At 34.4% G+C, this 12,268-nt stretch overlaps 1 protein-coding gene across 4 annotated transcripts; it reads right to left on the reverse strand.

Moving 5' to 3' along the window:
• Positions 1–6,457: 6,457 nt before the first annotated feature.
• LOC138331591 (zinc finger HIT domain-containing protein 3-like) lies at positions 6,458–12,205 on the reverse strand. Of its 4 annotated transcripts, none has more exons than XM_069279296.1 (7): positions 12,143–12,191; positions 10,399–10,499; positions 9,476–9,569; positions 9,061–9,092; positions 8,440–8,529; positions 8,157–8,237; positions 6,459–7,876 (listed from the first exon to the last, which is right to left on the reverse strand). In XM_069279296.1, the coding sequence occupies exons 3-7, from the start codon at positions 9,547–9,549 to the stop codon at positions 7,683–7,685; spliced, it is 471 nt and encodes a 156-aa protein (XP_069135397.1). In that variant the 5' UTR covers positions 9,550–9,569; positions 10,399–10,499; positions 12,143–12,191; the 3' UTR covers positions 6,459–7,682. The 4 variants fall into 4 exon arrangements, with proteins under 4 accessions (XP_069135400.1, XP_069135397.1, XP_069135398.1 ...); XM_069279297.1 differs by lacking the exon at positions 12,143–12,191 and adding an exon at positions 11,186–11,350; XM_069279299.1 differs by lacking the exon at positions 10,399–10,499 and having other exon boundaries at positions 6,458–7,876; positions 12,147–12,194.
• Positions 12,206–12,268: the final 63 nt, after the last annotated feature.

Consider the following 12,268-nt stretch of genomic DNA (forward strand, 5'->3'; position numbering starts at 1 on the left):
TGGAACTGGAAAATGTACAAAGAAGGGCAACAAAACAAGTCAAAGGTCTCCATGACAAAACATATACGGAAAGACTAAAAATACTTGGAATTCCAAGTCTACAGTATAGAAGAATAAGATATGACATGATTCAGGTATTCAGGATACTAAATAAAATTGACGTAACCAGTGTAACATCGGAAGGTTTATTCATTCGAACTGAGGACGACAGAACAAGGGGTCATAGTAAAAAGCTGAGAAAAACCAGGACTAGGCTGAGATGTAGAACCAACTCATTTGCGATTCGAGTTGTGAATGTGTGGAATAGTCTCCCGGAAAATGTTGTCAGTGCAGAAACAATAAATGCGTTTAAATCCAAACTAAACAAGGAATGGAGAAATCACCCGCTAAAACCATGCGAGGTCATGATCACATCTGCCACCAAAGGATATAGGCCATGGGCTAGGAGGGTCCCACATGCACCCCCCCCCCCCAAACCTCCGAACCAATATTTTTCTGAACCCTTATGACCCACTGATCACAAATCAAAATGTTAACATTGCATAAGTTGGGATGAACTTCCGGTTATGACGTCATCAAGATGGCCGCCATCTCGAATTTCACTAAAAATTGAAAAAATAGTCATAACATTGACATTTTTCAACCGAAGTGGACAAATGAGGTATCAAAATGACCACAATAGAACAACAAATACATATAAGGACCAAAAAATCCAATATATGTAGTGATTTCTACGCAGGAAATGAAAAAATCTGATTTTAAGCAGCAAATTTTTCATATTTGGCTTGACGCAGCAAATATGGTTCCCAACAGCAAACTATTATTTCTAATAAGTTTTTTGACCACTTATCATTCAGTTTAAGAAACAAAAACAACCAAAACCAATGTTAACATTGTATAAGTTCCGGTTATGACGTCATCAAAATGGCCGCCATCTCGAATTTCACTAAAAAAAGAAGAATAGTCATAACACTGATATTTTTCAAATAAAGTATACAAATAAGGTATAAAAATGACCACAATAGAACGCCAAATACATATCAGGACCAAATAATCCAATATATGTAGTGATTTGTACGCAAGAAATGAAAAAATAAGATTTTAAGCTCAAAAATGGTGATTTTTCAGCAAAATTTTCATACTTGGCTTGACGCAGCAGAAATGTTTCCCAACAACAAATTATTACTCGTAATCAGTTATTTAAACTCCTATCAATCAGTTAAAAAACAACAACAACAACAACAAAAATATATAGAAATGCAAAAAAAAAAAAAAGAATTATTGTTATACCCTCAATTTTGTAGATTAGCAGCCTCTCAAAAATAATTATTACAGCACAACACCTACTGATAGCGTAACAAATGTAACCTAAGCTAAGCCTGTGTTTCCGTTAATATCATTAACAGTTTCCAAAACGTTTGTGTCTTTGAAAATGAGCAGATTCATTGTTTATTTTCTATGCATATCATAAGCAAAATGTCAAATGGTTACTTCAATGTCACATATGTTTTTCACTGGTTCTCAATGATAACCATTATCATTGTGCGTGCTTTCTCGCCTCATTGCACTATCCACTGAAGAGACGCGGCATATCTGGTAGCTGGTACATGCAGTCCGAATCAGACTAATTGATATCAGTATCCAATTCGTAGAAAGTCAAAGCGTCGTCTTTGATGTCGATGAGCTAATGTGACACTACATTACCAGTGTTATTCTAGCCTGTCATCTTTCATGACCCATCCATGGCCAGATTTCATATCAGGAAACAACGGGTTCAGGGATGTGGGATCTCTTTCAGATTCTAACATATCGTACGTATATGCTGTTTCAGACTTCTCAGGCATAATGGAAATTACACCAGATCCATATTCTTCAAATGGTGGAATTGGTTCTCCTTAGCACATAGCTCCACTATTCATCAATCTTGTGGACCCTCGTGCAACCATAAATGGCACAGGTGATATCATCGAGATCATTAATGAGGCCATAAATGTTAAATGCTTTCCATTGGTCTGACTTTTCCCACTCCCTTGAAGGTGCTGGTCGTGTCACATTACAAAAGACCATTGAAGACTCTCCAGTAAAAAGTTGTCTTCAGTGCTTTCCAGACTTGGCAAAGAGTGAAACTTCACTGCAGACCTATGGTCACTGAGGTTCACAAGAATGAGGAATTGTGCTTCATACGAATTAAGGAGAACCAACTCAACCCTCCGCAGAATGTGGATCTGGTGTCTTTTCCATCATGCCGGGGAAGTCTGGAACATCATATACGATATGTGAATCTAGGTGAAACTAGGTTGGAAACAGGAAGAGCTCCCACATCCCTGAATCCGATGTTTCTGATCTTAACTCTGACCATGGACAATTGACAAGTTAGAACCACGATGGTAACCCGGTAATGTAATGTCACATCAGGTCATCGAGGTCGAAGTCGACACTCTGGCGAGAAAGCACGCACAACGAAAATGATTATTATTAAGAAGTAGTGAAAGAAATATGTGACACTGTAGTAACCATCTTATATTTCCTTACGTTATACACAGGAAATAAACAATGGATGTGCTCATTCTAAAAGACACAACAGGTTTCAAAAAGTGTCATGATATTTACGGAATTTTAATTTGATACCCTATAGCTATTAGTTGGCGTTTTGCTGTTTTGGGAGGCTACTAGTCTACAATATTTCGAACATGAAAATGGATTATTTTGAAGTACCACTTAGATATTCAGCCAACTTCAAATTCAAATTTGTTAAGATATAAATCGTCAATAGCCAATGTTATATTCAGGAATTTCCAAGACACCAGGAAACTGTAATGTCAGCGGTTTGGAAAAAAATAACAATCATATGCCAAATTATGGTATAACTACAATTCTCATTTTCATTTCTATATATTTTTATTGTTGTTGATGTTGTTGTTTTAACCGATTGATAAGAGGTCAAGTAGCTGATTACGAATAATAATATGTTGTTGGGAAACAATTTTGCTGCGTCAAGCCAAATATGAAAATTTTTTACTATTTTTGAGCTTAAAATCGTATTTTTTCATTTCCTGCGTTCAAATCACTACATCATTGGATTATTTGGTCCTAAAATGTATTTGTTGTTCTATTGTGGTCATTTTGATACCTTATTTGTCTACTTCAGTTGAAAAATGTCAAAGTTATGACTATTTTTCATTTTTCATTGAAATTCGAGATGGTGGCCATCTTGATGACGTCATAACCGGAACTTATACGATGTTAACATTGGTTTTTGTTGTTTTTGTTGCTTAAACTGATTGATAAGTGGTCAAAAAACATATTAGAAATAATAGTTTGCTGTTGGGAAATATTTTTGCTGCGTCAAGCCAAATATGAAAAATTTGCTGAAAAATCACCATTTTTGAGCTTAAAATCAGTTTTTTTCATTTCCTGCGTCGAAATCACTACATATATTGGATTTTTTGGTCCTTATATGTATTTGTTGTTCTATTGTGGTCATTTTGATACCTCATTTGTCTACTTCGGTTGAAAAATGTCAATGTTATGACTATTTTTTCAATTTTTAGTGAAATTCGAGATGGCGGCCATCTTGATGACGTCATAACCGGAAGTTCATCCCAACTTATGCAATGTTAACATTTTGATTTGTGATCAGTGGGTCATAAGGGTTCAGAAAAATATTGGTTCGGAGGTTTGGGGGGGGGGTGCTAGCTGCAATATTGTAGCTCAAAAGACTTTTTGACAGAAAGTGGTGTCGTCTTTAGAGCTACAATTGGTGCCTATTACTGCTAATGGAGCAAAGTAATGATTATGCATTACCATTATAAAACGTTTGTTTGCATTTTTATCGTACTTGTTTGATATCGCTTACCTACTAGGCAATAAAACTGAACCATATAAAATATCGAATTCTCATCGAGGCAATATTTTTTTTACATAATATATATGAAGGTCTTTCTGAAGGGAATTTATACGGCAAGTCCACAAATTAAAAATTTGACGTCTTGTGAGCTTGATAGATATTAAGAATGGTAGTTATGTTTGTTTTGGACAAAAGTAACATGTAAATGCATGTATACGCATAAAATAGTTGGAAACCTACAAAAAAGTATAGAAAACTATGCCCGAGTGATTTTCGGAGGCAGTGCTCCACTACGACACATAGGGACCAATTCGTACCCGGCCGAAAGGTATAGTAGGCCGGGTACGTATATTCGTTCTAGGGGGGTGCATGTGGGACCCTCCTAGCCCATGGCCTAATAGGGTTTGAATGTAATGGACATCGTATAGTGCATCCATAACCATATGCGAAATATAAGTGTTGTATATATAAAAACATTAGACCGAAGGAAACACAGTTTTTAAAGTATGGACAGTTATTTTTAACTTTAAATTGAGTATGTGGGCATCTATGAGTGTGACTCGACGATGTATGGGCAACAAGTGAAAATCAAGTGACTCAAGTCTAAATTGAGGAGGTCAAGAGGTATTGTTGCCTATATAGACCGAAGATCAGGTAAATGCAATGGGGACAGCAGGTACAAGACAATAGGTTTCGAAATACCAAAACGACGTGGGTGTTTATATTTACCGTCTATTAGTACGTCCCTCCTTCTGGTGATTGTGATGTCATCGTTTTGCGTACACATTGTGAAGTCATGATAATCGGAAGGCGAGACTACTCATCCGTAAAATGAACTTTACCCACGTTGCTTTGGGATATCCAATCTCTCGTATTCTAACGTCCTACCTGCAGGGCAAGAGATTCCATGACAAATAAAATTCGGTCACTGTTGCCTACATTTTTATAACTGTTTTAGAATAATAGGAATTGACAAAAAATTAAGACAAGGTCACTATGACCTACATTATAGATAACTAAATGAGCAATGATAATTGTCATAAGGGAGGAACAACTGGCACAACGATCGACTTAATGCTCCTCCTAAAACACTGAAGAGATTTCAACAAAACTTAAAACAAATACAGTATAGATGTAAGTAATCTAAGTCGACAAGACACCATACCATTTTTCAGAGTTATACCCTTTGTTACAAAACGGTTAATCGATTACCTCTGCTAAACTACTGGAGAGATTTCAATGAAACTGCAATAATTCATATACAGTGAAGTTTTAGGGTGGGTATTAATCCTGAACCACAGTTCCAGTTAAACCTGGGATTATCAAAGCACGTTTATTGTGTATTGTTTTTTTAATCGGTCACTGTGACCTACTTCCTAGAAAATTGCACAAAGCAATGAAAACAAGTTGAACTTAAAATTGTATGCATTTGGATAATGAAAAATAACATTTCACAAAACAATGTCACTGTGACCTAAATTACTTCTTTCGAAAAATGCCCTAGGATAATGAATATTTAATGTAACAGAGAGCATGATTTGATATAAACATAATCATTTCCTCTGCCAAGGATCGAACTTGGGACCTCTAGATTACTAGTCTGACACTCAACCATTTGAGCTAAAGAGAAGTTCTCTTTAGTCAACAGGTATATTGCGGGTAGGTTTGACCAGGGTTACATTTACATCAGAGTTGAATGCAATATGCTGAAAAAATTGTCAACTATATATTAGAACAATTAACTGGGCAATTCAGCATTTAAGCCTCTTGAATTTCATATTTCTGATTTGGTTTTAATAAGTTACAGAAGTCTTTACAGTCAATATGTTTTTAAAGCATAAAATTAACCAACCATTTTACAAATAAATGGGCCTTTTGTGACTGATTTTTGGAAAAGCAATTACCATAATTTATCCGATTTTTCCATTATGACCTTAAATAAATGTCAAAGAAATATTTCAAATCAGAATTAGTAGGTTATTCGTAACCTACCTTTCACATAAGCATGGTACTAACACAGTCACAAAACATACTTAACTTGGGAAGGACTTTTCTTTCATACCTACGGGTGTAATACTGGCTGGTCCAGGGCAATAAACTCATGCCGCCTGAGGCTGTATTGCATGGCTACCCATGCAATATAGCCTTGTGACGTCACAGCGTCAACAAAATTTCTATTTCCTCTGTAAAATTTTAACATTTTTTCACAAACTTGATTAGTTTTACTATAAAAGATGCAAACAACGAAATTTTTGTTGAAAATATCACGTTATTTTTCATGTATGAAAAATTGACTTCTAGCCGTAGATTTCTTCAAATTTGTTTCAAAATGGCGGGATATTATAGTTGTAAAATTGCAATAAAACGTCGAGGTATGAAAGAAAAATACTCTTTCATAAGTGGATATGAAGGATAGGGATATTCTACCCTCGGGATCACAAAATGTTGCAAAACCCTCGGGTTTTACAACATTTTGTGACCCTCGGGTAGAATATCCCTATCCTTCATATCCACATATGAAAGAGTCTTATAATATTAGTAATGAGTATCTAGTCCTAGACTGGCCACCAGACCCTAATTTGACTTTCTCAGCAGTTCTTTATAAGATTATAATTATCTCCTCCTAGTTTGAAACTCAGGAATCAGACATGTAGTAGAGACAAAAATAATCAAGCCAAATATAAGTGATTTTTATTCAATATTCTAGAGACTGGTGGCCAGGCCTATCTAGTCCACTTAACCTGGTTTTTTTTCTTTTTTTTTTTATTTGTCTAATATATATACATATCAGGAAAGAAAGCAAAAGGCGTTATATATAGACAGGTTCAGCGGTGGACTAGATGTTCTCCAATTCCAACCTAAGTGGCCTTCACTCCAACATACCTTTGTACCAATTAGTGTATCAAATTATCAGAGATAAAGTGGAGCCTTGGTGTCCTACTTTGATTCTTCTTACTGATTTAGCTGATTAACAAATTCATTAATAGACAGTAGATTACATATTACCATTTAAAAATGTTCCATCATCTACAAATGGTATTTTTGCTTTATCAAAACCAGGAGCAGACAGATTGGTATTTTTCTTCAGTTACAAAAGTTACTGACTTTACACCATTACCACCATTGAAAAGTTAGAGCTTCTAATTCTATTTGAAGACAAAAATATTTGAAAATAATTATTTACGTCCTGGAAAAAATCTGTGGCACTATGTCCTACATATGTAAGTGGAATAAAGTACTGATTGCTCATGCATCAAATGAAAAATAAATCATTTCATATTATTTTTGTGTTAATTAGTCATATATATTCATGATGTAACACCAATTATTGTTAAAATGATGAGTATCGTTTATGCTCTGTTGGCGGTGGAGCATCTTTAATTGATTTATAAATTCATTAATAGCTAGACAATTGTGTACAAATGTTTTGAAATATTTTTATTAACATTATATAATATAATTGCGTCTCGGAACTATGGCTATTGATCAGTCCATTCCCAATATATATACAACAGGGGCCAGGAACCTGACTCAGAACAATGGTACACAAAATGTGTTAAAACAGTCTCAAGGGCAAGCACCAGACTTAACACCAGATGGGTTATAAACTATTATCCTACAAAATGGACAAGTGTCCAGCCACTTGTTTCAGGACAAGGTATTTATATCTTGTCCTATAAATTGGACAACAGTATCCGGTCACATTTCTCAGGATAGCGTATCTTGTCCTATGATTTGGACAACAGCGTCCAGTCACCGAACTCCTTAGTAGGAACGTGTAGTCATAATACAGTTCCTGCTCTGTAAAAAGTACAACAGTTTCAGGACATCAGACTCAGGACCAGGGAAGTGAGTCCTCACATTCTTTATCTTCCACAACACTTAAACACTGATCGACAAACTCTGTGAAGATGGGTTCCTGCATGGCTTTATCCATTGCTATTCTAGGGTTATCTGCCCTTGTTAGTCCAGTCATCATGTCGCGTAAATGTGGATTCTCCAGCAGCTGACGAAGATCTGGACACTCACCTGATGACAGATACATAGAGCATTAGGAATACGCTGTAAAAGTGTAAATATTCATGTTAATTCAATCAATTATATCCGATACATGTTTAACCATATTATTAATAATTGAATAATTATGAATATGTTGACATAACTCTTGTACACATTCTTTTAACTATATTTCAATTCGCCTAACTTTTGTCTTTTAACTAAATATCTATTTACCTAACTCTTGTCTTTCATCCAAATAAATATCTATTAACCTAACTCTTGTCTTTTATCCAAACTAATATCTATTTACCTAACTCTTGTAGCTGATCTTTGGACAGAGTATCTTCGGTGGCCTCTTCATCGTCCTCTGGCTTGAAATAAACATCTAATTCTGTAATAAAAATTATTAAAAGATGGTAGACATTTGTGAATGATGATCTTCAAATAAACCTTAAATTTCAAAAGCACCAAGAGTAATAGATCAAAACTAGAGTAAGATACAAAGGGGTGTCAGCTTGAAGAGCCGAATTTTACATCTAGATTTTAACTACCAGGTATACTTCTATGTAGAACAAAGACAAAATAAAACCAACCTTTGTGTTCCTGTAATGCATGTGGTGTAACGGTTATTGTGGATGGAGATTCTGTTTTTGCTTCCTCTTGATGTGACACACACTTTGTACCTGAAGTAAAAACATAACAGTTAATGAACTTTTCAATAGAATTTAAATATCTATGATACTATATTTAACCTGATCAGCGCACAATCGGTTAAAAAGCTTATCAATGAAGGGGCACTAATGAGACCTTTGGGCTAACATTTCACAAAATTATTGCACAGCTGTCAGTAAGTCATCACACATAATCAATTTACAAAAGAAATCAAATAAGAGATATATTCAAAGTTTTCATATTTTAAAGTCTATGTAAGTAAAAATGAGATCTCAGAAAGGAGGGAGGGTGCTTAAAGGGACAGGTGCTTTTATTGGGTATATATATTACATGTCAATATAATGAAAGGGTGAGTTATTGGGTCAAATAAAGTACATGTATATATGGAGAGACATTTACTGCATTATTAAAGAATCTTCTAAATTTGTTCAACATATAACATATCCTACGAGGAGCAGAAAATTTGATAATTAAAGTACATATATTGACAATTTGATTAATGACTGTTTCAGTTATATAACCTAGACATTGATAAGACTTACCTTTATGATTTTTATAGCAGCTAACTGAGCAACTACAAAACAAACAGGCAAAATTAATATTATGTTCTGTAACTATAATTAAATGTGTAACAATATACATGCAGTGTACCAAGCCAAAGTAAAGTCTATGAGGGTATAAATGACACCCAAAACATGACTATTTTGACGTCACTAATGTTGACATGGTAACACCAACTGATCACCATCAAAGTGGCTGTTCAATCTTGTGCTAGTGCACATTATGAAGATTGTCTGCAAAGCTCTTGCATCAATATATAGACCATGTATTCCATACGGTGACAGTTTCAGATTTTATCCTCTGAGTTTTTCTTCAGTTTTACTACAAGATAGTTCAGGGGTGTAAAGATCTTCTTTGGCTATTTGAATTGATCAATAATAACTCAAGAAAACTCACTATTGCAGAGCACATTTTGGACATTTATATTTGGACGTCTCCTCAGCGCAGACTTGGCATTTTATCCAGGTCATTATGATTTTGTTGTTTTAACCTGTAATATTCAAAACAACAATAATGTAATTGCATGTCGAGTTATCTGCCCTTGGAGATGGGAATAATATATATATTAGCAGAGATTTAAATATCATTGGGATAAGTAACTAGGGCTGTTCTCGCGATATCACGTACCCACCTATTGTTATCGTAAACGGATAAACGGTTACCGCGAGACCAAGCCGTGCGTCTGCGCACTAATAGCTAGAGGCGAGTTATCATAGTGTTAGCCCATGAAGCTGTGTACGGCATTTTACTACTATATATGACTATACGACTATATACAAACCACTAAACATCGAAAAGTATCTCATAGCTTTTTTTACTGTTGCATTAGAGACGCTAATCTCATGCATGTATATTTAACCATTTATGTAAATATTACCATATATCTATATAAGCCAAAAATGGCTTTCCAATGATGTTGGACTGATGAGATACTGATGAGATATTTCTGTGTTGTTTTTTATGAAAAATTGTAAAATTAAAACCTATGCATTGAAAATTCTGTAAGCAATGATCAAAATGTTGGTAAATTTTGGTGATTAATGACATATTATAAAAGCTTTTCTTGATTCGTTAGAATGAAAAGTACGACACATATAAATTTAATGAGTTTAACCCTGGAAATTCAATTTTGCTTTAGTAAAAAAAAATTGCTTGGTAAAGCAAGATATTTAAATGAATTATATTCAAATTTCTGGTAAAGCGGAATATTTACATTTCACTTAGATTTCACTTTTATTTCAACATGGTTCTATGCATTATAAATAAAACTGTTTGGGAAAATTAAGATTAGAGAAATATTATCTAATTTACAAACTTACTGCATAGCCTTCGAGACTCAAACACAGGTAAATAGACCCCCGTTGAGTAAAGTGAGGCGATGACCTGGGGCGGTGGCCAGGTGTTCTGGCCGACGGTTCACCTGATGACAGTAAGACACCTGTGATTATAGCAGTTGCAAATCACTTTCCGTTAATTAGATATCAAATTATGCTATCTATCACAGCTCGACCGGCACTGTATCTCTTCGCCATGATATATTGGGTACCTTCGATAATTTGTTAACACTTGTACTTGAGCTTTAAAAGTTTCCATATGTACAAACTCAATCAATAGAAAATTAATATTTGAAAACTAAATAAATGGAAATCAGTCAATTATTGAAATCAGAGTACGTGGTTTATACTGTGCTATCTTTCACGACCCTATCTGAACAGTATCATCGCCATTATAAATTTAGGGTAACTTCGATGATTTGTGTACAGATTTACCACCAAAAATTCAAAAGGTTCAATATGTTCAAATTATATCAATTTAATATATTAACATTTAAAATTTACCAAGCAACAAATATTTGAAAACTAAATGGAAATCGGTCAATTATTGAAATCAGAGTATGTGGGTTTTATTATATTAATATTTCACGGGGCGATCCATTGTATCGATCGAGGAAGTAATCATGCCGGGATGAGGACATTCACAGTTAGCATTACGTTTATTTAGTGTAACACCTCTACAATTATGAAAAATGTGATGGATTATTCAAATAAATTACATTTTCAATAAAGAGCAAACTTTATGCTATTTGGTTTATTTTCTGTTCATCACCTGAATTATAGCCTAGATCGCTTCATCGGACGAAGCGTAGTTTCAATATGGCGTCGTTAGACTGTACTCTACTGTAGACACGCGATGCACTCTGGGATAGCTTCCGCTGCGGGCGTCGTTAAGTAAGGCTATGAGGTACCTTCTTATCCCTACTATTTAAATCTCTGATATTAGTTTGCTTGTATTGATTGTTGTTTGTCAGCTGCTTATAACTTAACATAATTAATTTCCAGAGAAAATTATATGATTTCATTCATGAACTAGCTAGGCCTGTAGGATATCTGGTTGTCAGTAATGTTTAAATACATGAACATCAACATGGGGAAATACATACATGTATACAATTATGCTATTTGCAAAATTTATACAATTGTTATGTGCCTATAATTACAATGTGTACACATGTACATCCTAATAAACAGTTAACACGGGTCCCTCAGCCCCTCATAATAAAATATCCTTATAAAGAAATCTCACGTGATATCCTAATAAGCAATCCTCATATATCCTAATAAACAACCCTCACATGATATCCTAATAAATATGTACATGTACAAATGTAATTTGTACATGGACATTAGAAATTTGTAATTTATCTGTAATTAATTAAATCCCAATAAGGAAAAATTATATATACATTGTATGTATAATTAAATCTCATAATTCTCTAGATGCATGGCTATTGTTTTAAGAGTTCCCTCAATATGTCTAGTACATGTAACAAGTACAATACCCTCTTCTAAAATAAAATCGGTTTCATACACATGTAAACAAACACGTGCACGTGTTCTGTTCATGATCAAGACACATGAAGGCACGTGTTGTGCATGACTTGGACTTCCACGTCTAAAGCAGGTATATTTCACTAGAAATGAAGATGGATTATCAAGATAAGGAGTTTATTTTCAAATCAGTGACTTTTGGTTTCACCGATCAGTTTCTATTTTAATCGCTTACCTGCCTTTTTCACGTCCATCAATCTATTTAAGCGTTTCAGAGAAAAGGGAATTTCCGACAAGCGTCTTGCCGATTTAGTTTTCTGTGTGATAATGTAAAAAAATATTTTATAAAATAAATTACAAT

The sequence above is a fragment of the Argopecten irradians genome, chromosome 9 (assembly GCF_041381155.1).
Source record: "Argopecten irradians isolate NY chromosome 9, Ai_NY, whole genome shotgun sequence".
Classification (NCBI taxonomy): Eukaryota; Metazoa; Mollusca; class Bivalvia; order Pectinida; family Pectinidae; genus Argopecten; species Argopecten irradians.

Coding starts and splice junctions, on each gene's coding strand:
- LOC138331591 (XM_069279299.1), bottom strand. CDS start 9,549: ATGACCTGGATAAAATGCCAAGTCTGCGCTGAGGAGACGTCCAAATAT. Junction 9,093..9,475: donor CCAAAATGTGCTCTGCAATA/GTGAGTTTTCTT, acceptor TTTGTTTTGTAG/TTGCTCAGTTAGCTGCTATA. Junction 8,530..9,060: donor CTGCTATAAAAATCATAAAG/GTAAGTCTTATC, acceptor TTTTTACTTCAG/GTACAAAGTGTGTGTCACAT.